Source organism: Oncorhynchus kisutch, unplaced genomic scaffold (assembly GCF_002021735.2).
Source record: "Oncorhynchus kisutch isolate 150728-3 unplaced genomic scaffold, Okis_V2 Okis04b-Okis11a_hom, whole genome shotgun sequence".
Taxonomy (NCBI): Eukaryota; Metazoa; Chordata; class Actinopteri; order Salmoniformes; family Salmonidae; genus Oncorhynchus; species Oncorhynchus kisutch.
The window spans coordinates 9,333,302-9,360,436 of NW_022261981.1; the positions used below are offsets into that span (position 1 = coordinate 9,333,302).

Here is a 27,135-nt window from a genome sequence, read left to right on the forward strand (position 1 = left end):
GGAATAGTTTCCCCAAGACAAACGGTGATATGATATGATATAGCCATTAGAAGGGGTAATCTCTTTTGAAGTGCATATTCAACTCAATCTAAATGAGTTGTCTGTAGATAGACAGCATCTTGGGGCGGGACAGTGAACCTCAGCTATCTCGTTCACAGCAGCGTTTCTCTCCTGACTGCTGAACACGCGGCAGTGGAACGTTTCCTGTTTCTGAACATTTAAAAAACAACACGTTATTTTCAAGAGGAGGTCATATTTTTAAAGGTAATTCGAGTGATATTGTATTCAGCTAAAGTACAAGTTCATTTTTTGATTGATTAGTTAGCTAGCTTGGTGGTTGGTGGTAGGAGTTTCTCCGGTTTCCCCGAGCAGACGGTGGTTAGGCAACGGGAGCAAGCCGGTGTTTTATCACGTAACGTAGTTACAGCTAGCTAGCTATCTAACTAAAGTGGCGTTTGCAATACCATCTGGTTTAGCTAACGAATGTAGCTAGTTAACTAGTTAGCTACATTTATCCAACCCAAAATAAACCATATTTCGTCGATAGCGCACAAGCTGGTGAAGGTGAGCTAGCAAGTTAGCATGCTAGCAGCAGTATCTCAGGTAGCTTCGTCCCACAACTAACGTTAGCTAATATACATGGTCATTTAATTAAAACGGATAACAATTTAGACTTTTTTAAAACTTTTAATGTTACGGATGGCAGGAGTCCAAATTATTGTTAATATAATTTATTTAAATGGAAAAATGAAGAACGAAGCTACCGCTCAGGTAATTTTCCATGAACTCGGCAGTGACAGATGGGGTTTGGTTGGTGAGGAGGGCAGTCAGCTCAATTATTTCCATGCTAACTAGCTAGGATTAGCTCTGTCTGTCTGTCTCTTTGTCTCTCTCTGTCTGTCTGTCACTCTCTGTCTGTCTGTCTCGCTGTCTGTCTTTGTGTGTCAACAGGCTCGACCTGTTATCATTTAAATGACAGATGGGATGTTGACAGTGGTTCATTTGTGAATTGGAGGTGCCGGGAACACATAGTGAGTGTTAGAGTCGGGGTGCTCTGAGGTACCGGATTAAACAGCCAAGTCTCTTATTATCTCTGGTAGTGAAATGGACAGCGCTCTCCAAGGTGCTGATGAATCCCATAGCATTTTAGAAGTCACTGCTTTAGAAGCCTCTGATAGGCTAATTGACATAATTTGATACTCGTAGCCTATATGCCAACATACTGTAGAATAGAGGTGGGGTTGACACAAGTCCTAACTTCTTTATAGCACATTTTTAAAGCCTCAGTGTACAGCAACATTTTTTAAAACCTTTTTTTAACCAGGTGAGTCAGTTAAAAACAAATTCTTATTTTCAATGACAGCCTAGGAACAGTGGGGTTAACTGCCTGTTCAGGGGGCAGAACGACAGATTTGTACCTTGTCAGCTCGGGGGTTTGAACTTGCAATCTTCCGGTTACTAGTCCAACGCTCTAACCACGTGTGTGTGTGTGTGTGTGTGTGTGTGTGTTCATATCAAATGTTATTGGTCACATACACGTGTTTGGCAGATGTTATTGCTTGTGCTTCTAGTTCCAACAGTGCAGTAATAGCTAACAAGTAATAGCTAACAAATTCACAACAAATACACAATACACACAAATCTATGTAAAGGAATGGAATTAAGAATATATGAAAAGATATGGACGAGCAATGTCAGAGTGGCATAGACTAAGACACAGTAGAATAGTATAGAATACAGTATATACATATGAGATGAGTAATACATAGACTAAGATACAGTAGAATAGTACAGAATACAGTTGAAGTCAGAAGTTTACATACACCTTAGCCAAATACATTTAAACTCAGTTTTTCACACATTAAATATAGGCCTCCTGCCTGTGACAATCTGAACTTCGCAATACAGAACACGTTTGTTTTAAGGAAGTATATGTTCATCCTTAGTCTTTTTCAATGAGTCTCCGAGTCCATTGAACTCCTGACAGTCAGTTTCTTGCCCAAAGCCGTGATCGGCCTTGTGGCTGTGACGTTTAGCGTCCTTGTAAGTCTGTTAGGAAGACTGTTGTGAGTAATTGCTTCATTTCGCTATAAACCTAGGAGCGTTTTTATTTTGTTCCTGAACTGACCAAATTGCACCTGTACTGAGTACTCTGTCGGTGGAAGCACCCATACTCCTCGCCGGTGCTGACTGTTCTATGGCTCGTTTTCGGGTTCGATTCACCATTTTTCTCTGGATATTTGTACTTGGAAAAACGTCAACAAATTCGATTATTTATTTATTTATTTATTTTAATTTTTTTATTTTAAATGGGTACCGGATCCGGGCATGCGGGTACCGTACCGGATCTGGGCAAATAGGTACCGGATCCGGGCATGCGGATACCGTACCGGATCTGGGCAAATGGGTACCGGATCCGGGCAAGCGGGTGCCGGAACGTAACAGTCAAAATCTGTGACGTGCTGATCCTGTTCAAATTAATCACTGGTTGTTGAACAAGTGACGGCTAAGAAGTCTTGCCAGCCGAGTTGTTAAAACACTTTGAGAGACAATCACTTAAACCAAAAACAATGTTATATTTTGATTACTCACCTGCCCTGAGCTAGCTATAACTGTGGGTTCATTACAATACACATAAGAGTCATTGGACAAAGGAGTTTGGTTAAGAGCCCCGACGCTCAATCTGAACGTTAACACGCGTTGCCTCAATCTGAACGTTAACACGCGTTGCCTCAGTCTGAACGTTAACACGCGTTGCCTCAGTCTGAACGTTAACCTCAATCTGAACGTTAACCTCAATCTGAACGTTAACACGCGTTGCCTCAATCTGAACGTTAACCTCAATCTGAACGTTAACCTCAATCTGAACGTTAACACACGTGGCCTCAATCTGAACGTTAACCTCAATCTGAACGTTAACCTCAATCTGAACGTTAACACGCGCTGCCTCAATCTGAACGTTAACACGCGTTGCCCTCAATCTGAACGTTAACACGCTTGTGATGTACAGGGGGCGTGAACGTTAACCTCAATCTGAACGTTGAGGTTAACGTTCAGATTGAGGCAACGCGTGTTAACGTTCAGACTGAGGCAACGCGTGTTAACGTTCAGACTGAGGCAACGCGTGTTAACGTTCAGACTGAGGCAAAGCGTGTTAACGTTCAGATTGAGGTTAACGTTCAGATTGAGGTTAACGTTCAGACTGAGGCAATCTGAACGTTAACACGCTTTGCCTCAATTTGAACGTTAACACGCTTTGCCTCAATCTGAACATTAACACGCGTTGCCTCAGTCTGAACGTTAACCTCAATCTGAACGTTAACCTCAATCTGAACGTTAACACGCGTTGCCTCAGTCTGAACGTTAACACGCGTTGCCTCAGTCTGAACGTTAACACGCGTTGCCTCAATCTGAACGTTAACACGCGTTGCCTCAGTCTGAACGTTAACACGCGTTGCCTCAGTCTGAACGTTAACACGCGTTGCCTCAGTCTGAACGTTAACACGCGTTGCCTCAGTCTGAACGTTAACACGCGTTGCCTCAGTCTGAACGTTAACACGCGTTGCCTCAGTCTGAACGTTAACACGCGTTGCCTCAGTCTGAACGTTAACACGCGTTGCCTCAGTCTGAACGTTAACACGCGTTGATTGCGCTACGGTTTTGGAAGCATAAGTACTTTTATCTTTCATGTCAGCCACAAATATTTTTCTAAAAACAAAATATTAAATTGATACACACTTTGTCAAGGTTAGTGTTCCCACAAGCCCATATCTGGCTCGTGGACATCTACAAGTCTCTGCTAGGTAAAGCCCCGCCTTATCTCAGTTCACTGGTCACCATAGCAGCACCCACCCCTTAGCACGCGCTACAGCAGGTTTATCTCACTAGTCATCCCCAAAGCCAATTCCTCCTTTGGCTGCCTTTCCTTCCAGTTCTCTGCTGCCAATGACTGGAACAAACTGCAAAAATCTCTGAAGCTGGAGACTCATATCTCCCTCACTAAGCTTTAAGCACCAGCTGTCAGAGCAGCTCACAGATCACTGCACCTGTACATAGCCCACCTTTAAATAGCCCATCCAACTACCTCATCCCCATACTGTATTTATTTATTTATCTTGCCCCTTTGCACCCCAGTATCTCTACTTGCACATTCATCTTTTGCACATCTACCATTCCAGTGTTTAAATTGCTAAATTGTAATTACTTCGCCACCACGGCCTATTTATTGCCTTACCTCCCTTATCCTACCTCATTTGCACACGCTGTATATAGACTTTTTTGACTGTACGTTTGTTTATTCCATGTGTAACTCTGTGTTGTTGTTTTCTGTCGCACTGCTTTGCTTTATCTTGGCCAGTTCGCAGTTGTAAATGAGAACTTGTTCTCAACTGGTTCTACCTGGTTAAATAAAGGTGAAATAAATCAAATCATTAATATCTCCCATGTTATAGCACATGGCGCCTTGGGCCAGTAGCCAGTGAAAGCATTTCTGGTGAGACTGATTGATTTGGTAATTACAGCTTTTCATAAGCTGTGAGTATAGATAATAGCAACATATAGAGGCATATAAACTGGGCCCCGCTGCTGTGGTAGTCAGCTGACCTGAGGGATAGAGGGAGGTGAACTCTCGGTCCTATTCATTAGTGTTTAACTGTAGCAAAAACATTTTGCAACGGAAAAAATTAAATGGGATTTTTTTCTTCTCCACCTTATTGGACAAGTCGAGGTAGTGAGTGAGTCCCTGTCTGTTTCAGTCTGTTTTGGTGCCTAGTGAACATGACCGTGAACTCTGGTCTTGTGGGGGTCGGTCACATGGCCTGTGAGTTGGACCTGGTCTTAATTTAGCTGTGGCTTGTGATGTACAGGGGGTGTGTTTTTGGGAGGTGGTGCCGACCACAACCTATCACCTTCTTCCATGACCAATTTGGACAGGGGGTGCGTTTTGGGAGGTGGTGCCGACCACAACCTATCACCTTCTTCCATGACCAATTTGGCAAATCAAACATTGCCCTCATGGGACAAACATTAACCTTTGTGAGGTCAGGGACTTGACTCACTTAACTGTCTGGTTAAAGACCATCAACACCACTATGGAGTTAACATTCTCCCTACTGTTCAATCCATGTGGATTTAGTTGTCCTGTAGATGTGTCCTGTGTTCATTCTATGAAATATGTGATCTTTAAAAAATAAATAAACTGGAATTGAACGTTAATCTAGTGAACAACAAGCTCTTTAGAATTTGGTCAAATGTTAAATGGTGTTTTTTCATAGGTAAAGTTTAGCCCTATTTCTCAGCTAGGAAGTTTAGATAATATCATGAAGACCCCACCTGTAAAGAGGTGTAACTTACACAGCCCTAAACAGCCTTTCCAGTGGGCCGGTCATTTAAATGTGTAGTGTCACTTGATCATCTCCTCTAGATCAATGAATCAGACTCCAGCCATGTGATTGCCTGTTCTCTTTCAACCTGCAGTGTATTATCTCTCCCTTCTATTGCAGCATACCAACTCCGTCTAGCCTGCACTCTTTTCACTAGACTCTTCCTGGGACTCCCTGCGTTGTTTCCATAGCAACAGTGCTGCCAATCAGAGAGAAAAGATCAGGAACAAGTGAACACTGACAAGTTCATTTAATAGTACGGGGTTTAGTTGATGTGAACCCAGGGCATCCAGAGGTCTAGCAGAGGTCAGGTGGTTCTATTGTGCAGCTGTGTTTGAAAGAGATGTGCAACTCTGCATTCCTGCTGAATACACACTGGAGTGGAGGATCACATACTGATGCCAGGCTGGTATATCATTATCACAGAATGTACCCTACCACCCTTGGTGGCCAGGGTTGGATGAGGACAGGTTGTACCCTCACCACCCTTTGTGGCCAGGGTTGGATGAGGACAGGTTGTACCCCCACCACCCTTTGTGGCCAGGGTTGGATGAGGACAGGTTGTACCCACCACCCATCCAGGGTTGGATGAGGACAGGTTGTACCCCCACCACCCATCCAGGGTTGGATGAGGACAGGTTGTACCCCACCACCCTTGGTGGCCAGGGTTGGATGAGGACAGGTTGTACCCCACCACCCTTGGTGGCCAGGGTTGGATGAGGACAGGTTGTACCCCACCACCCATCCAGGGTTGGATGAGGACAGGTTGTTCCCCACCACCCTTTGTGGCCAGGGTTGGATGAGGACAGGTTGTACCCCTACCACCCTTTGTGGCCAGGGTTGGATGAGGACAGGTTGTACCCCACCACCCATACAGGGTTGGATGAGGACAGGTTGTACCCCACCACCCTTTGTGACCAGGGTTGGATGAGGACAGGTTGTACCCCACCACCCTTTGTGACCAGGGTTGGATGAGGACAGGTTATACCCCACCACCCTTTGTGGCCAGGGTTGGATGAGGACAGGTTGTACCCCACCACCCATCCAGGGTTGGATGAGGACAGGTTGTACCCCACCACCCTTTGTGACCAGGGTTGGATGAGGACAGGTTGTACCCCACCACCCTTTGTGACCAGGGTTGGATGAGGACAGGTTATACCCCACCACCCTTTGTGGCCAGGGTTGGATGAGGACAGGTTGTACCCTACCACCCTTTGTGGCAAGGTCTGTTTTGTGATTTCACCCCCTGATGACCAAGGTCAGATTCGTGATTTCACCCACTGACGATCAGGGTCCGATTCATGATTTTACCCCCTGATGACCAGGGTCAGATTCATGATTTTACCCCCTGATGACCAGGGTCAGATTCATGATTTCACCCCCTGATGACCAGGGTCTGGTTCATGATTTCAACCCCTGATGACCAGGGTCTGGTTCATGATATCACCCCCTGATTATCAGGGTCAGATTCATGATTTCACCCCCTGATGATCAGGATCAGATTCATGATTTCACCCCCTGATGATCAGGATCAGATTCATGATTTCACCCCCTGATGATCAGGGTCAGATTCATGATTTCACCCCCTGATGATCAGGGTCAGATTCATGATTTTAAGCTACCAGAAGCTCTGTGACCCATTGTCGTTGTGAGACTTCTGCTTAAGGTTTTCTGTTACTCTAGAACCTGGCTCATCTCTTGTTATCGTTAACTTGTGGGCTGTGTTCACTAGGAACGAAACGGAATAAAACGGTCTGATACGGAGTGAAACGGACAACTTTGTAGACTGTTCCAGTGCATTTTCTTCTGTTTGGTGCCTAAATGAACTAGGAATGTGAAAAAGTTTTAAATGTTTTTAAAAATGACTTCAAGATCCAAATATGGTTCCTTGTATGAACTGCACTGCCCCCTAGCAGGTAGTCTAGGCAACCGATCCTCACTAGTTACCACAGCCACAAAGTCAGTAAACCTATTTCTACAATGAATATGATTTAAAACCTCATCTTAACCACACTGATAACCTTATGCCTCACCTTAAAATAACACCAAAAATATACTTTTTTTTTTTTTTACAATAAAGCCAGTTTTGACTTCTTGGCTGTGGTAACTAGTGGACCCCCTACTGCTGTCCTCCACCCACTCAGCAACGATGGTACTTACTGCTGTCCTTCACCCACTCAGCAACGATGGTACTTACTGCTGTCCTCCACCCACTCAGCAACGATGGTACTTACTGCTGTCCTCCACCCACTCAGTAACGATGGTACTTACTGCTGTCCTCCACCCACTCAGCAACGATGGTACTTACTGCTGTCCTCCACCCACTCAGCAACGATGGTACTTACTGCTGTCCTCCACCCACTCAGCAACGATGGTACTTACTGCTGTCCTCCACCCACTCAGCAACGATGGTACTTACTGCTGTCCTCCACCCACTCAGCAACGATGGTACTTACTGCTGTCCTCCACCCACTCAGCAACGATGGTACTTACTGCTGTCCTCCACCCACTCAGCAACGATGGTACTTACTGCTGTCCTCCACCCACTCAGCAACGATGGTACTTACTGCTGTCCTCCACCCACTCAGCAACGATGGTACTTACTGCTGTCCTCCACCCACTCAGCAACGATGGTACTTACTGCTGTCCTCCACCCACTCAGCAACGATGGTACTTACTGCTGTCCTCCACCCACTCAGCAACGATGGTACTTACTGCTGTCCTCCACCCACTCAGCAACGATGGTACTTACTGCTGTCCTCCACCCACTCAGCAACGATGGTACTTACTGCTGTCCTCCACCCACTCAGCAACGATGGTACTTACTGCTGTCCTCCACCCACTCAGCAACGATGGTACTTACTGCTGTCCTCCACCCACTCAGCAACGATGGTACTTACTGCTGTCCTCCACCCACTCAGCAACGATGGCACTTACTGCTGTCCTCATGGTTTTTCCACATGGCATGTTGTAGTCTGGTTCTAGATATGCCGTTATCCTGTCTGGGAACAGGGTTCCGCTAGCGCCAACAGCCAATGAAATTGCAGGGCACCAAATTCAATCAACAGAAATCTCATAATTCAAATTTCTCAAACATACAAGTATTAGACACCATTTTAAAGATAAAATTCTCGTTAATCCAACGACAGTGTCCGATTTCAAAAAAGCTTTTCGGCGAAAGCAGAACACATCATTATGTTAGGTCAGCAACTAGTCACAGAAAGCATACAGCGATTTTCCAACCAAAAGAGGAGTCACAAAAAGCAGAAATAGAGAGAAAATGAATCACTAACCTTTGATGATCTTCATCAGATGACACTCCCGGGAGAACATGTTACACAATACCTGTATGTTTTGTTCGACCAAGTTCATATTTATATCCAAAAACCTCAGTTTACATTTGGCTTTGCCTCCAAAACATCCCGTGAATTTGCACAGAGCCACGTCAATGTACAGAAATACTCCATAATAAACGATACAAGTGTTATTCACAGAATTAAAGAGCTACTTCTCCTTTACACTTTACGGAAAAAGCAAACCGTGCAATAATCTGAGTACGGTGCTCAGAGACCCCAAAAAGATATCTGCCATGTTAGAGTCAACAGAAGTCAGAAATAGCATTATAAATATTAACTTACCTTTGATGATCTTCATCAGAATGCACTCCCAGGAATCCCAGTTCAAATCATTCATCAGAATGCACTCCCAGGAATCCCAGTTCAAATCATTCTTTAGAATTTTTTCATCATAAATCTTCAATAATGTTCCAACCGGAGAATTCCTTTGTCTGTAGAAAAGCAATGGAACGCGAGGTAACTTTCACATGACCGTGCGTCACGAGCTCGTGGCTCTCTGCCAGACACCTGACTCATTCCCCTCTCATTCGGCCCCACTTCACAGTAGAAGCCTCAAACAAGGTTCTAAAGACTGTTGACATCTAGTGGAAGCCTTAGGAAGTGCAAAATGACCCCATAGACACTGTGTATTCGATAGGCCAAGAGTTGAAAAACGACAAACTTCAGTTTTCCCACTTCCTGGTTGGATTTTTCTCAGATTTTCGCCTGCCATATGAGTTCTGTTATACTCACAGACATCATTCAAACATTTTTCGAAACTTCAGAGTGTTTTCTATCCAAATCTACTAATAATATGCTTATATTAGCAACTGGGACTGAGTAGCAGGTAGTTTACTCTGGGCACGCTCTTCATCCAAACGTGAAAATGCTGCCCCCTATCCCAAACAGGTTATGGTATTGAAGCAGACATCCTCCACCATTTGACAATTGCTGCATATCAACTCCAATCGTTTCTGTAATCAGCACTGTGATTATCTCCCTCCGTCCCTCATTGCACTGTCGGGTCTCACGGTGCTTCCCTTTCGGCAGTGGGTCGGGTCTCACGGTGCCTCCCTTTCGGCAGTGGGTCGGGTCTCACGGTGCCTCCCTTTCGGCAGTGGGTCGGGTCTCACGGTGCCTCCCTTTCGGCAGTGGGTTGGGTCTCACTGTGCCTCCCTTTCGGGTCTCGCGGTGCTTCCCTTTCGGCAGTGGGTCGGGTCTCACGGTGCTTCCCTTTCGGCATTGGGCCTGTACTGCCAGTCTAGCTCAATTCCAACTCGCCAAAGTTTGCGTTTCATCACCTTCTCATTTAACTTTCCAAAGTTTAGCCATACAGGACTTCCCTGCTGGCTGTTCCCAGTCTCACTCTCTGACCTATCAGAACCAACAGAACAGATAAGATGTTCTTTCAGAGGCCAAAGAAATATCCCGTGGAGTACCGCAGGGATCCGTTTTAGGGCCACTCTAATTTCTTATATACGTTAATGATATACCAGATGCAGTGCAGTGCAAACTGTTGCTTTATGCTGATGATTCAGCCGTATACTGATATCAGGGAAGGATACAGTTCACACAGAGGAGACCCCGAGTAAGGAATTGTAGTTTTGTTTTTAGAGATTGTTGTCAGTCAACCAAATTTGTCACTATATATATTTATGAAAAAACGTGTCTATTTTCTTTGGAACAGAATGCAGATTGCTTATCTTGGTGTGTCCCTAGACCAATCCCTTCTTTTCTGGAGACATGATTGCTCCTAAAAAAAGTATATATATTTCTAAAATGACAGAACAAATTGAAATGTTTTTTTTTTTATCGTAACACTAGATATTTTAACATCCAAAGTTAAGAAACTGCTTGTCTCAACCATGATTCGGTGTCATTTTGATTATGCCTACTCTGCTTGGTATAGTGGGCTGTCAAAACAACTGAACAAGAGACTCCAGGTCATGAGCATAATAACACCTGATAACATTATTCACAATGTCCCCCGTCCCCCCCCCCTAGGACACACATAGGGGTACAGGAGTTCTGGGAGGTGGGCTTGTTGCCTTTGGAGTCCAGAGTGGATCAACTTAAACTTCATTACATGTTTGACATCTTAAATGATCGTGCCCCAGGTTATATGAACCCCCCCCTCCCACACACACATTGATATGGTCTATAGCCAACACCAGTTACAATACCAGAACCAGAGTTTGTCTTGTACTGCGAGGAGCATGTTTTTCCATACAGGCATTTGTCTCCCCTTGGAGATCAAAGGAAACAAGTAGAAATAGCCTTTAAAAGCTTTTCATTTGGACAAGGTTGTCTAAGTAAGAGAAACCACTCCACTGCCTCTTCTGCCCCCTACTGCTGGACAGGTGTATCTACGTGAATGATAGGTCAAACGTTGTTTAGGATCCATCCTCAAGGTGTTTTTAACATATGTATTCGATAATATATCCGTGGAGGCAGTTGGTTTCTCATAAGAAACGATTGGAAAAATGGCTACCTCAGTATTTTACGCAAGGTTTTCTCCGGGAGACACCATGCTTCCACTCGCCCTATATGGTCTCTTACAGCCATTCTCCAATGGAAATGTCTAAAAAGACGTCACAATGCTGTAGACACCTTGGGGAAAACGTGGAAAACGTAAGCTCATTCGTAGCTCATTCACAGCCATATAAGGAGTCATTGGCATGAGGCGGTTTCAAAAAATGCGGCACTTCCTGGTTGTTTTTTTATCTGGGTTTTGCCTGTAACATCAGTTCTGTGCACTCACAGACACTCTGTCTCTGTGTCTCTCTCTCTCTCTCTGTCTGTCTCTGTCTCGCTCTCGCTATCTCTCTGTGTGTGTGCAGACTGTAGAAGACATTAATCCAATTCCAAAGATGATTTCCAAACTGAGCCACAGCCTGAGGAGCGTTGCCCCGGCCCTGACCAGAGCTGTCCACTCTGGGACACGCCCCGCCTCTACCGCTGCCTCCAAACTGAAGATGGACCAACCGCTCACCGCTGAGGAGGTGTATGCCAGAGAGGAGAAGTATGGAGCACACAACTACCACCCACTTCCTGTGGCGCTGGAGAAAGGAAAGGGTGAGTGAGCCCACAGAGATCCTGTGTTGTCGGTGGACTCTGCGTCGGGACGTTGCCGGTAGACTCTGCGTCGGGATGTTGTCGGTAGACTCTGCGTCGGGACGTTGTCGGTAGACTCTGCGTCGGGAGGTTGCCGGTGGACTCTGCGTCGGGACTCTGCGTCGGGACGTTGCCGGTAGACTCTGCGCCGGGACGTTGCCGGTAGACTCTGCGTCGGGACGTTGCCGGTAGACTCTGCGCCGGGACGTTGCCGGTAGACTCTGCGTCGGGACGTTGCCGGTGGACTCTGTGTCGGGACATTGCCGGTGGACTCTGCGTCGGGACGTTCAAATCAAATGTATTTATATAGCCCTTCGTACATCAGCTGATATCTCAAAGTGCTGTACAGAAACCCAGCCTAAAACCCCAAACAGCAAGCAATGCAGGTGTAGAAGCACGGTTGTCGGTAGACTCTGCGTCGGGACGTTGTCGGTAGACTCTGCGTCGGGACGTTGCCGGTGGACTCTGCGTCGGGACTCTGCGTCGGGACGTTGCCGGTAGACTCTGCGTGGGGACGTTGTCGGTAGACTCTGCGTGGGGACGTTGTCGGTAGACTGCGTGGGGACGTTGTCGGTAGACTGCGTGGGGACGTTGTCGGTAGACTGCGTGGGGACGTTGCCGGTAGACTCTGCACCGGGACGTTGCCGGTAGACTCTGCGTCGGGACGTTGCCGGTGGACTCCTGACAGACTAGTGTCCTGTCTACTGTATATCAAGCTGCCTCTGGCTCCTGCCCTATGGGCCGTTCTGGTTCGGGACAAGGCTTGCTTCCAGTACCTGTTCCCAACCCCCCCCCCCCTCTGCTCTGTCTCGTCTCCTCCCCAGGTCTGTATGTGTGGGACGTGGAGGGCAACAGATACTATGACTTCCTGAGCGCCTACAGTGCAGTGAACCAAGGCCACTGTCACCCCAAGATCATCGCTGCTCTGAACGCCCAGGCCTCCAGGCTCACCCTGACCTCCAGGGCCTTCTACAACGACATCCTGGGGGCCTACGAGCAGTACATCACCACCCTGTTTGGATACGACAAAGTACTGCCCATGAACACAGGTTAGGAGGCCTGATATGACCTGCCCATGAACACAGGTTAGGAGGCCTGATATGACCTGCCCATGAACACAAGTTAGGAGGAGGCCTGATATGACCTGCCCATGAACACAAGTTAGGAGGAGGCCTGATATGACCTGCCCATGAGCACAGGTTAGGAGGCCTGATATATACTGCCCGTGAACACAGGTTAGGAGGCCTGATATGTACTGCCCGTGAACACAGGTTAGGAGGCCTGATATGACCTGCCCATGAACACAGGTTAGGAGGAGGCCTGATATGACCTGCCCATGAGCACAGGTTAGGAGGCCTGATATATACTGCCCGTGAACACAGGTTAGGAGGCCTGATATGTACTGCCCGTGAACACAGGTTAGGAGGCCTGATATGACCTGCCCATGAACACAGGTTAGGAGGCCTGATATGACCTGCCCATGAACACAGGTTAGGAGGCCTGATATGTACTGCCCATAACAACAGGTTAGGAGGCCTGATATGTACTGCCCATAACAACAGGTTAGGAGGCCTGATATGTACTGCCCATAACAACAGGTTAGGAGGCCTGATATATACTGCCCATAACAACAGGTTAGGAGGCCTGATATGTACTGCCCATAACAACAGGTTAGGAGGCCTGATATGTACTGCCCATAACAACAGGTTAGGAGGCCTGATATGTACTGCCCATAACAACAGGTTAGGAGGCCTGATATGTACTGCCCATAACAACAGGTTAGGAGGCCTGATATGTACTGCCCATAACAACAGGTTAGGAGGCCTGATATATACTGCCCATAACAACAGGTTAGGAGGCCTGATATGACCTGCCCGTGAACACAGGTTAGGAGGCCTGATATGTACTGCCCATAACAACAGGTTAGGAGGCCTGATATGTACTGCCCGTGAACACAGGTTAGGAGGCCTGACATGACCTGCCCGTGAACACAGGTTAGGAGGAGGCCTGATAAGACCTGCCCGTGAACACAGGTTAGGAGGAGGCCTGATATGACCTGCCCATGAACACAGGTTAGGAGGAGGCCTGATATGACCTGCCCATGAACACAGGTTAGGAGGAGGCCTGATATGACCTGCCCATGAACACAGGTTAGGAGGCCTGATGGAGAGACTGCTCACTAGCGGTCTGACATGTCTATCTGCTGTGGAGGTCCGTGGTACATAACATGTCAAGTCTAAAGTATAGTGACAACAAATAATGTCCTTTCCCTCTTTGTGGACCAGGTGTGGAGGGAGGAGAGACGGCCTGTAAGCTGGCCCGTAAGTGGGCCTACACTGTGAAGGGCGTTCCCAAGAATCAGGCCAAAATCATCTTTGCAAGTAAGTCGATATACAGCACCTTTTTGGGGGGGGGGGTGTCCTGAGATACGGGGCGTTTGTCCCTCCCTGTATATCCTAGCTGTGCATTCCTGAAATACACCTTTTTATAGTGCAGTACAACCATTGTTATGGTGGTGCAGTAAGGCTTGAACCCCGGCATGGCTGCTTGCAGCTATATTTGTTACAATGTTATTTTGAATGGCATATTCCTGTAATCGTGTTCTAGTTCATTTAGTTCCCTCACGTGGCAGAATGCATTGGAACTCTGTGCGGTGAACACCATAGAAGAAGGATACTAATTGTAATGTGGCTAACCTCTCCTCCTGTAGATGGTAACTTCTGGGGGAGAACCATGGCCGCCATCTCGAGCTCGACAGATCCTAGCAGTTACGAGGACTTCGGTCCCTTCATGCCCGGCTTTGGGCTCATCCCCTACAACGACATCCCTGCTCTGGAGGTACGTGCTGACATGACCACAACCTCTATAATCCTGAACCTTGATGTTCCCTCTCTACAGGCCAGTTTCCTGAACCTTGATGTTCCCTCTCTACAGGCCAGTTTCCTGAACCTCTATAATACTGAACCTTAATGTTACCTCTCTACAGGCCAGTTTCCTGAACCTTAATGTTCCCTCTCTACAGGCCAGTTTCCTGAACCTTGATGTTACCTCTCTACAGGCCAGTTTCCTGAACCTTGATGTTCCCTCTCTACAGGCCAGTTTCCTGAACCTTAATGTTCCCTCTCTCCAGGCCAGTTTCCTGAACCTCTATAATACTGAACCTTGATGTTACCTCTCTACAGGCCAGTTTCCTGAACCTTGATGTTCCCTCTCTACAGGCCAGTTTCCTGAACCTTGATGTTCCCTCTCTACAGGCCAGTTTCCTGAACCTTAATGTTCCCTCTCTACAGGCCAGTTTCCTGAACCTTGATGTTCCCTCTCTACAGGCCAGTTTCCTGAACCTTAATGTTCCCTCTCTACAGGCCAGTTTCCTGAACCTTAATGTTCCCTCTCTACAGGCCAGTTTCCTGAACCTTAATGTTCCCTCTCTACAGGCCAGTTTCCTGAACCTTGATGTTACCTCTCTACAGGCCAGTTTCCAAGCCTTAATGTTCCCTCTCTACAGGCCAGTTTCCTGAACCTCTATAATACTGAACCTTGATGTTACCTCTCTACAGGCCAGTTTCCTGAACCTTAATGTTCCCTCTCTACAGGCCAGTTTCCTGGACCTCTATAATACTGAACCTTGATGTTACCTCTCTACAGGCCAGTTTCCTGAACCTTAATGTTCCCTCTCTACAGGCCAGTTTCCTGGAGCCAGAACAGGCCTAGTCCTGTTTGAGCATGCTTAGTCCAGACGAAGTCTTGGTCTGGGGAAATGGGCCTTTCCTCCATATTGTGTCAGTATAGACAGCAAAGGGAGAGTCTCCATCACTGTAACATCCATTGATGAGATATGATCTGTTATCACTGACTGTGTGCTGATGGTTGTGCCCAGAAAGCTCTCCAGGACCCTAACGTAGCAGCCTTCATGGTAGAGCCCATCCAGGGAGAGGCTGGGGTCGTGATCCCTGACCCCGGGATACCTCACCACTGTAACATCCATTGATGAGATATGATCTGTTATCACTGACTGTGTGCTGATGGTTGTGCCCAGAAAGCTCTCCAGGACCCTAACGTAGCAGCCTTCATGGTAGAGCCCATCCAGGGAGAGGCTGGGGTCGTGATCCCTGACCCCGGGATACCTCACCACTGTAACATCCATTGATGAGATATGATCTGTTATCACTGACTGTGTGCTGATGGTTGTGCCCAGAAAGCTCTCCAGGACCCTAACGTAGCAGCCTTCATGGTAGAGCCCATCCAGGGAGAGGCTGGAGTCGTGATCCCTGACCCCGGGATACCTCACCACTGTAACATCCATTGATGAGATATGATCTGTTATCACTGACTGTGTGCTGATGGTTGTGCCCAGAAAGCTCTCCAGGACCCTAACGTAGCAGCCTTCATGGTAGAGCCCATCCAGGGAGAGGCTGGGGTCGTGGTCCCTGACCCCGGATACCTCACCACTGTCAGACAACTCTGCACTCAGAACAACGTGAGTACGAGACGTTTCGACAATCAACGGTTGATCTGTTTGTGTCTTTTGGAAACAGACACTTTTGGTTGATTGTTCCATCTGTCCGTTTGTCAATATTTTATTGTTGTAAAATTCAAATTAAAAATACTGATATAGCTTTTTCCTTGTTTACTGAGCTTCCCTGTGTTTGGGTCTAGAGACCAGGTTATTATAAAACACTCTTGTGGCAACTGTTGATTTTAAAAAGGCCTTTTTATAAATGAAATGTGATTGAAATATCTCCTTCTGCGTGGTGTTTTGGTGCTGTTCATAGCCGATGAGGTGGCTGTAATGTAGAGGCCCGATCAGACATAGACTCTACTGATACCTCTCTGTTCCAATGTTTAGGTGCTGTTCATAGCCATGGCTGTACTGTAGAGGCCCGATCAGACATAGACTCTACTGATACCTCTCTGTTCCAATGTTTAGGTGCTGTTCATAGCCGACGAGGTGCAGACTGGACTGGCCCGTACGGGCAGACGGCTGGCCGTGGACCATGAGGAAGTACGTCCTGATATCGTGATCCTGGGAAAGGCTCTGTCAGGAGGCGTCTACCCTGTGAGTAAACACAACACTGTTACACTACGTTCTCTGCAAGGTTGTTGTGCTCCTCGTTTTTGATTGACTGAATGAAAATGCTGTCTAATAATTTAGTATGGGATGGGTCTCATTAATACATGAATATTCATGATTTAATTCACTTCCTTTTGTGACTCACTGCTTATTCAGCCTGTTGGGACTGTTGGGACTGGGTCATGTTGGGACTGGGACTGTTGGGACTGGGTCATGTTGGGACTGGGTCATGTTGGGACTGGGTCATGTTGGGACTGTTGGGACTGGGTCATGTTGGGACTGGGTCATGTTGGGACTGGGTCATGTCAGTCTCTGATATATACCTTGTCCTGACAGGTATCTGTTGGGACTGGGTCATGTTGTGACTGGGCCATGTCAGTCTCTGATATATACCTTGTCCTGCCAGGTGACTGTTGGGACTGGGTCATGTTGGGACTGGGTCATGTTGGGACTGGGTCATGTTGGGACTGGGTCATGTCAGTCTCTGATATATACCTTGTCCTGCCAGGTGTCTGCGGTGCTGTGTGATGATGAGGTGATGCTGACCATCAAGCCTGGAGAGCACGGCTCTACGTACGGAGGAAACCCTCTGGCCTGTGGCGTTGCCATGGCAGCTCTAGAGGTACGTGGTAGCTAGCTTTTAGTTATTCAGCTAGTTAATTATTTAGCTATGGACATATTCAGCTAGTTAGCTAGCTAGTTAGTTATTTGGCTATGGACAGATTCAGCTAGTTAGCTAGCTAGTTAGTTATTTGGCTATGGACAGATTCAGCTAGTTAGCTAGCTAGTTAGTTATTTGGCTATGGACAGATTCAGCTAGTTAGCTATCTAGTTAGTTATTTGGCTATGGACAGATTCAGCTAGTTAGCTAGCTAGTTAGTTATTTGGCTATGGACAGATTCAGCTAGTTAGCTAGCTAGTTAGTTATTTGGCTATGGACAGATTCAGCTAGTTAGCTATCTAGTTAGTTATTTGGCTATGGACAGATTCAGCTAGTTAGTTATTTAGCTATGGACAGATTCAGCTAGTTAGTTATTTGGCTATGGACAGATTCAGCTAGTTAGTTATTTGGCTATGGACAGATTCAGCTAGTTAGTTATTTGGCTATGGACAGATTTAGCTAGTTAGCTAGTTAATTATTTAGCTATGGACAGATTCAGCTAGTTAGTTATTTGGCTATGGACAGATTCAGCTAGTTAGTTATTTGGCTATGGACAGATTCAGCTAGTTAGTTATTTGGCTATGGACAGATTCAGCTAGTTAGTTATTTGGCTATGGACAGATTCAGCTAGTTAGTTATTTGGCTATGGACAGATTCAGCTAGTTAGTTATTTGGCTATGGACAGATTCAGCTAGTTAGTTATTTGGCGATGGACAGATTCAGCTAGTTAGTTATTTGGCGATGGACAGATTAAAACATTAGGAGAGATGGAGACCCCCGCACACTTAATAATGTGGACAAATCCAAAACCGAGGTATAGATTCCAACATGGACACATTGAAGAAACAATAGTCCCACTTTAGCTTTGGCTAGGCTGGATGTCTTGGGTGACTCCTCCTACCATTCATCCTTTTAGCTTTGGCTAGGCTGGATGTCTTGGGTGACTCTTCCTACCATTCATCCTTTTAGCTTTGGCTAGGCTGGATGTCTTGGGTGACTCCTCTTACCATTCATCCTTTTAGCTCTGGCTAGGCTGGATGTCTTGGGTGACTCCTCCTACCATTCATCCTTTTTGCTTTGGCTAGGCTGGATGTCTTGGGTGACTCCTCCTACCATTCATCCTTTTTGCTTTGGCTAGGCTGGATGTCTTGGGTGACTCCTCCTACCATTCATCCTTTTAGCTTTCGCTAGGCTGGATGTCTTGGGTGACTCCTCCTACCATTTATCCTTTTAGCTTTGGCTAGGCTGGATGTCTTGGGTGACTCCTCCTACCATTCATCCTTTTTGCTTTGGCTAGGCTGGATGTCTTGGGTGACTCCTCCTACCATTCATCCTTTTTGCTTTGGCTAGGCTGGATGTCTTGGGTGACTCATCCTACCATTCATCCTTTTAGCTCTGGCTAGGCTGGATGTCTTGGGTGACTCCTCCTACCATTCATCCTTTTTGCTTTGGCTAGGCTGGATGTCTTGGGTGACTCATCCTACCATTCATCCTTTTAGCTCTGGCTAGGCTGGATGTCTTGGGTGACTCCTCCTACCATTCATCCTTTTAGCTTTGGCTAGGATGGATGTCTTGGGTGACTTCTCCTACCATTCATCCTTTTAGCTTTCGCTAGGCTGGATGTCTTGGGTGACTCCTCCTACCATTCATCCTTTTAGCTTTGGCTAGGATGGATGTCTTGGGTGACTTCTCCTACCATTCATCCTTTTAGCTTTGGCTAAGCTGGATGTCTTGGGTGACTCCTTCTACCATCCATCAGTCCGGGCAGTCACGTATACTGCATGGTCAGAAGTATGTGGACGCCCCATCAAATTAGTGGATTCGGCTATTTCAGCCACAGCCGTTGCTGACAGGTGTATAAAATCGAGCTCACAGCCATGTAATCTCCATAGACAAACATTGTCAGTAGAATGGCCTTACTGAAGAGCTCAGTGACTTTCAACGTGGCACTGTCATAGGATGCCACCTTTCCAACAACAGTTCGTAAACTTTTTACCCTGCTTGTGCCGCTCTGGTGAATTGTAAGTGCTGTTATTGTGGGAACGTCTAGGAGCAACAACGGTTCAGCCGCGAAGTGGTAGGCCACACAAGCTCACAGAACAGGCACGCCAAGTGCTGAAGAACGTAAATATAGTTTGTCCTCGGTTGCAACACTCACTACAGAGTTCCAAACTGCCTCTGGAAGCAACATCAGCACAACAACTGTTAGTCGGGAGCTTCATGAAATGGGTTTCCATGGCAGAGCAGCCGCACACAAGCCTAAGATCACCATGTGCAATGCCAATCACGCTTCACCATTGGCAGTCCGACGGACAAAACAGAGTTTGGCGGATGCCAGGAGAACGCTACCTGCCCCAATGCATAGTGCCAACTGTAAAGTTTGGTGGAGGAGGAATAATGGACTGTTTTTCATGGTTCGGGCCCCTTAGTTCCAGCGAAGGGAAATCCTAACGCTACAGCATACAATGCCGTTCTAGATGATTCTGTGCTTTGTGGCAACAGTTTGGGGAAGGCCCTTTCCTCGTTTCAGCATTACAATGCCCCCGTGCACAAAGTGAGGTCCATACAGAAATGGTTTGTCGAGGTAGGTGTGGAAGAACTTGACTGGCCTGCACAGAGCCCTGACCTCAACTCCATCAAACAAGTTTGGGATGAATTGGAACATCGGCTGCGAGCCAGGCCAAATCGCCCAACATCAGTGTCCGACCTCACTAATGCTAAAGTCCCCATCAGCAATGTACCAACATCTAGTGGAAGGCCTTCCCAGAAGAGTGGAGGCTGTTATAGCAGCAATGTTCCAACATCTAGTGGAAAGCCTTCCCAGAAGAGTGGAGGCTGTTATAGCAGCAACGGGCGGACCAACTCCATATTAATGCCCATGATTTTTGTTTGAGATATTGGACCACCATGTTGTTGCCATGTAGTGTCTCATTCATTCCTTCAAGCAGTCAAGTCATCATATCTGGCTAGCTGGTTTAGTAAGATGGGATACTCCCCAGAGCAACAGACAGATGAGAGTACTGTATCTGACTAGCTGGTTTAGTAAGACGGGATACTCCCCAGAGCAACAGACAGATGAGAGTACTGTATCTGACTAGCTGGTTTAGTAAGACGGGATACTCCCCAGAGCAACAGACAGATGAGAGCACTTCAAAGCAGTGGGTGGGACCATCCTATCTCCTCTGACCACAGAACTTGGGCTCCTATCTCCTCTGACCACAGAACTTGGGCTCCTATCTCCTCTGACCACAGAACTTGGGCTCCTATCTCCTCTGACCACAGAACTTGGGCTCCTATCTCCTCTGACCACAGAACTTGGGCTCCTATCTCCTCTGACCACAGAACTTGGGCTCCTATCTCCTCTGACCACAGAACTTGGGCTCCTATCTCCTCTGACCACAGAACTTGGGCTCCTATCTCCTCTGACCACAGAACTTGGGCTCCTATCTCCTCTGACCACAGAACTTGGGCTCCTATCTCCTCTGACCACAGAACTTGGGCTCCTATCTCCTCTGAGTGATTGCTATGTACGGCAGAGGGGCTATGTACGGCAGAGGGGCTATGTACGGCAGAGGGGCTATGTACGGCAGAGGGGCTATGTACGGCAGAGGGGCTATGTACGGCAGAGGGGCTATGTACGGCAGAGGGGCTATGTACGGCAGAGGGGCTATGTACGGCAGAGGGGCTATGTACGGCAGAGGGGCTATGTACGGCAGAGGGGCTATGTACGGCAGAGGGGCTATGTACGGCAGAGGGGCTATGTACGGCAGAGGGGCTATGTACGGCAGAGGGGCTATGTACGGCAGAGGGGCTATGTACGGCAGAGGGGCTATGTACGGCAGAGGGGCTACGTACGGCAGAGGGGCTACGTACGGCAAGTAGAGAGGCTACGTACGGCAAGTAGAGAGGCTACGTACAGTAAGTAGCGAGGCGACATACAGTAAGTAGCGAGGCGACATACAGTAAGTAGAGAGGCGACATACAGTAAGTAGAGAGGCTACATACAGTAAGTAGAGAGGCTACATACAGTAAGTAGAGAGGCTACATACAGTAAGTAGAGAGGCTACATACAGTAAGTAGCGAGGCGACATACAGTAAGTAGAGAGGCTACATACAGTAAGTAGCGAGGCGACATACAGTAAGTAGCGAGGCGACATACAGTAAGTAGCGAGGCGACATACAGTAAGTAGAGAGGCGACATACAGTAAGTAGAGAGGCTACATACAGTAAGTAGCGAGGCGACATACAGTAAGTAGCGAGGCGACATACAGTAAGTAGCGAGGCGACATACAGTAAGTAGCGAGGCGACATACAGTAAGTAGAGAGGCTACATACAGTAAGTAGAGAGGCTACATACAGTAAGTAGAGAGGCTACATACAGTAAGTAGAGAGGCTACATACAGTAAGTAGAGAGGCGACATACAGTAAGTAGAGAGGCGACATACAGTAAGTATAGAGGCGACATACAGTAAGTAGCGAGGCGACATACAGTAAGTAGCGAGGCTACATACAGTAAGTAGAGAGGCTACATACAGTAAGTAGCGAGGCGACATACAGTAAGTAGCGAGGCGACATACAGTAAGTAGAGAGGCGACATACAGTAAGTAGCGAGGCGACATACAGTAAGTAGAGAGGCTACATACAGTAAGTAGAGAGGCTACATACAGTAAGTAGCGAGGCGACATACAGTAAGTAGCGAGGCGACATACAGTAAGTAGAGAGGCGACATACAGTAAGTAGAGAGGCGACATACAGTAAGTAGAGAGGCGACATACAGTAAGTAGCGAGGCGACATACAGTAGAGAGGCTATATACAGTAGAGATGCTACATACAGTAGAGGCTACATACAGTAGAGATGCTACATACAGTAGAGAGGCTACATACAGTAGAGATGCTACATACAGTAGAGAGGCTATATACAGTAGAGATGCTATATACAGTAGAGAGGCTACATACAGTAGAGAGGCTACATACAGTAGAGAGGCTATATACAGTAGAGGCTACATACAGTAGAGAGGCTATATACAGTAGAGATGCTATATACAGTAGAGAGGCTATATACAGTAGAGAGGCTACATACAGTAGAGAGGCTATATACAGTAGAGAGGTTATATACAGTAGAGAGGCTATATACAGTAGCGAGGCTATATACAGTAGAGAGGCTACATACAGTAGAGAGGTTATATACAGTAGAGAGGCTATATACAGTAGAGAGGCTATATACAGTAGAGAGGCTATATACAGTAGAGAGGCTATATACAGTAGAGGTTATATACAGTAGAGAGGCTATATACAGTAGAGAGGCTATATACAGTAGAGAGGCTATATACAGTAGAGAGGCTATATACAGTAGAGAGGCTATATACAGTAGAGAGGCTATATACAGTAGAGGCTATATACAGTAGAGAGGTTATATACAGTAGAGAGGCTATATACAGTAGAGAGGCTATATACAGTAGAGAGGCTATATACAGTAGCGAGGCTATATACAGTAGAGAGGCTATATACAGTAGCGAGGCTATATACAGTAGAGAGGCTATATACAGTAGAGAGGCTACACACAGTAGCGAGGCTACATACAGTAGCGAGGCTATATACAGTAGAGATGCTATATACAGTAGAGAGGTTATATACAGTAGAGAGGCTACATACAGTAGCGAGGCTATATACAGTAGAGATGCTATATACAGTAGAGAGGTTATATACAGTAGAGAGGCTATATACAGTAGAGAGGCTATATACAGTAGAGAGGTTATATACAGTAGAGAGGCTATATACAGTAGAGGCTATATACAGTAGAGAGGCTACATACAGTAGAGAGGCTATATACAGTAGAGATGCGACATACAGTAAGTAGAGAGGCTATATACAGTAGAGAGGCTATATACAGTAGAGAGGCTATATACAGTAGAGATGCGACATACAGTAAGTAGAGAGGCTATATACAGTAGCGAGGCTACATACAGTAAGTAGAGAGGCTATATACAGTAGAGATGCTACATACAGACACCGGTTCGTCAGGCTGCTTTGAGGCAGTAACAGGCCTCCTCTAACAGTACGTTGTCCTCCCTGACAGGTTCTGGAGGAAGAGAAGCTGGCGGAGAACGCTGAGAAGATGGGCCAGTTGCTGAGGTCAGAGCTGTCGAAGCTTCCTAAAGAGATCGTCCCCATCGTCCGGGGGAAGGGTCTCCTCAACGCCATCGTCATCAAGGAGACTAAAGGTATGGGTGTATCTGATGTGGAATCACACACTATCGTCGTCAAGGAGACTAAAGGTATGGGTGTATCTGATGTGGAATCACTTGGCTGTTAGACACACTATCGTCGTCAAGGAGACTAAAGGTATGGGTGTATCTGATGTGGAATCACTTGGCTGTTAGACACACTATCGTCATCAAGGAGACTAAAGGTACGGGTGTATCTGATGTGGAATCACTTGGCTGTTAGACATGCCATCGTCGGGGTCAAGGGTTTCTAACCCAAACCCTTCAACAGTTCTGGCCCGTATACGAACACAAACCATATTAACCGGGCCAGCTTTTTCTTCTTCCTGTAGAGCAGGGTTGGGTAACTCTTTCTTCTTCCTGTAGAGCAGGGTTGGGTAACTCTTTCTTCTTCCTGTTGAGCAGGGTTGGGTAACTCTTCTTCCTGTTGAGCAGGGTTGGGTAACTCTTCTTCCTGTTGAGCAGGGTTGGGTAACTCTTCTTCCTGTTGAGCAGGGTTGGGTAACTCTTCTTCCTGTTGAGCAGGGTTGGGTAACTCTTCTTCCTGTTGAGCAGGGTTGGGTAACTCTTCTTCCTGTTGAGCAGGGTTGGGTAACTGGCGGCTCCCTCTGATAATTTGCCACCAAGTTCTTTATTACATTTTTTAGTAACTCAGTCGGGGTCTCGACTTACTATTGCTAGGTAGAACAGTAGAATACATGTGTGTGTTATTATAATGATATATTACTGACCTGTTATTATAATGATATATTACTGATCTGTTGATATATTACTGACCTGTTATTATAATGATATATTACTGACCTGTTATTATAATGATATATTACTGATCTGTTATTATAATGATATATTACTGACCTGTTATTATAATGATATATTACTGACCTGTTATTATAATGATATATTACTGACCTGTTATTATAATGATATATTACTGACCTGTTATTATAATGATATATTACTGACCTGTTATTATAATGATATATTACTGACCTGTTATTATAATGATATATTACTGACCTGTTATTATAATGATATATTACTGACCTGTTATTATAATGATATATTACTGATCTGTTATTATAATGATATATTACTGATCTGTTGATACATTACTGACCTGTTATTATAATGATATATTACTGACCTGTTATTATAATGATATATTACTGATCTGTTATTATAATGATATATTACTGATCTGTTATTATAATGATATATTACTGACCTGTTATTATAATGATATATTACTGATCTGTTATTATAATGATATATTACTGATCTGTTATTATAATGATATATTACTGACCTGTTATTATAATGATATATTACTGATCTGTTATTATAATGATATATTACTGATCTGTTGATACATTACTGATCTGTTATTATAATGATATATTACTGACCTGTTATTATAATGATATATTACTGACCTGTTATTATAATGATATATTACTGACCTGTTATTATAATGATATATTACTGACCTGTTGCATGTCTTCACTAACTAACTTAATGCTCTTAAAGAGACAGTGTATCATTTTCTGTCATGCATCTCAAAAGGTAGTTATAATTTTAATGGAAGGTATTTGGATCAACAGTTTATATTTTTATACTAAACAAATGTATTTACACAACATGTGCTTCTATCTATCTTAAATTTGATGTTGCTCTGTAGGCTGAAGCTTTGACCCCGTGTGTGTGTGTGTGTGTGTGTGCGCTCGCTCTCACTTTTCTTCCCCCTCAGACTATGATGCCTGGAGAGTGTGCATGCGTCTCCGTGACAACGGACTGTTGGCCAAGCCCACCCACGGTGACATCATCCGTCTGGCCCCTCCCCTCATCATTAAAGACCACGAGGTCAGAGAGTGTGCTGACATCATCCAGAGAACCATCATGTCCTTCTAGAACCGCCCGGGAACTTATTCTAGAACTTATTCTAGAACACTGGAACCAACAGTGACAGCCTTCTAATCTAACTGATCTGACAAACAACATCTATCAATCTGCTGTGAACTATCATCTATTGGAATATGTTACTAACTCTAAACATTTAGCAAATAAGTGTTATTGTATTGTAAGCAGTACTCTCTTAAGTTAATTTACTACGAGAATGTATGTGGAGAATTATTTTTTGGTTTTGGTTTTCCACAGTACTGCCATTTTGTCGTAATGTCAATCTAAGCATCATCCGATCCTGAGGTTTTCTCTTTTTTGAAAGAGGGTAACAGGGTTTTACAGGGTAACACTGCTGCTCCGAAGCAACTTGGGATGACCTTTAACCCAGGGATGTTTTTCACTCTTGCATCTGCTTAGCTGGAAGACGGTTCAGATACTGATTTTTAATTTTGTTGTTAAATCTGGAAACTACTACTGCAGCAAAATGTAAAAAAAAATATATAATGTGCTTAAACAAAATGTTTTTCACTTTCTAAAACAAAGAAACATATTTAATTATTTAAATGTTATAAAGTAATTTATTTGCTTGTGGGTGAAATGAGCAAAAATGTTTTACTGAAAGACATAAGTATAACCAATAAGGATATTTTAACTATTTAAAGGGGAATATTTTAATACCACAATAAAAACTATGAAAGAATTGAACTGCTGTTCTGTTCTGTTATTCAAACAAACCACAGAAAACCTTTTTAAAAACGGTAGTAGGGAACAACTGTACTGATGTTACTTAGTAGACAGACAATTATTCAGTATGTACAACTACTACCCTGTAGGCCCTGGTCTAAAGTAGTGTACTACTACCCTGTAGACCCTGGTCTAAAGTAGTGTACTACTACCCTGTAGACCCTGGTCTAAAGTAGTGCACTACTACCCTGTAGGCCCTGGTCTAAAGTAGTGTACTACTACCCTGTAGGCCCTGGTCTAAAGTAGTGCACTACTACCCTGTAGGCCCTGGTCTAAAGTAGTGCACTACTACCCTGTAGGCCCTGGTCTAAAGTAGTGTACTACTACCCTATAGGCCCTGGTCTAAAGTAGTGCACTACTACCCTATAGACCCTGGTCTAAAGTAGTGCACTACTACCCTGTAGGTCCTGGTCTAAAGTAGTGTACTACTACCCTGTATGGCCGGGTCTAAAGTAGTGCACTACTACCCTATAGACCCTGGTCTAAAGTAGTGCAATACTACCCCATAGACCCTGGTCTAAAGTAGTGCACTACTACCCCATAGACCCTGGTCTAAAGTAGTGCACTACTACCCTGTAGGCCCTGGTCTAAAGTAGTGCACTACTACCCTGTAGGTCCTGGTCTAAAGTAGTGCACTACTACCCTATAGGGTCCTGGTCTAAAGTAGTGCACTACTACCCTATAGGGTCCTGGTCTAAAGTA

General features: G+C 45.6%; 1 protein-coding gene across 1 annotated transcript; it reads left to right on the forward strand.

Moving 5' to 3' along the window:
• Nucleotides 1-26,389, forward strand: LOC109878549 (ornithine aminotransferase, mitochondrial). Its single transcript, XM_031813086.1, has 10 exons — nt 1-264; nt 11,557-11,791; nt 12,655-12,879; nt 14,116-14,211; nt 14,541-14,668; nt 16,185-16,307; nt 16,758-16,886; nt 17,410-17,523; nt 23,640-23,784; nt 25,538-26,389. Exons 2-10 carry the CDS (start codon nt 11,587-11,589, stop codon nt 25,696-25,698), a joined length of 1,326 nt encoding a protein of 441 aa, XP_031668946.1. The 5' UTR covers nt 1-264; nt 11,557-11,586; the 3' UTR covers nt 25,699-26,389.
• The last annotated feature ends 746 nt before the right edge of the window (nt 26,390-27,135 follow it).

Excerpts from the sequence above, each read along its gene's own strand:
- LOC109878549 (XM_031813086.1), top strand. The coding sequence starts at position 11,587 with ATGATTTCCAAACTGAGCCACAGCCTGAGGAGCGTTGCCCCGGCCCTG. Across the intron at positions 11,792-12,654 it reads GGCGCTGGAGAAAGGAAAGG|GTCTGTATGTGTGGGACGTG; the intron begins GTGAGTGAGCCC and ends TCTCCTCCCCAG. Across the intron at positions 16,887-17,409 it reads TGTCAGGAGGCGTCTACCCT|GTGTCTGCGGTGCTGTGTGA; the intron begins GTGAGTAAACAC and ends TTGTCCTGCCAG.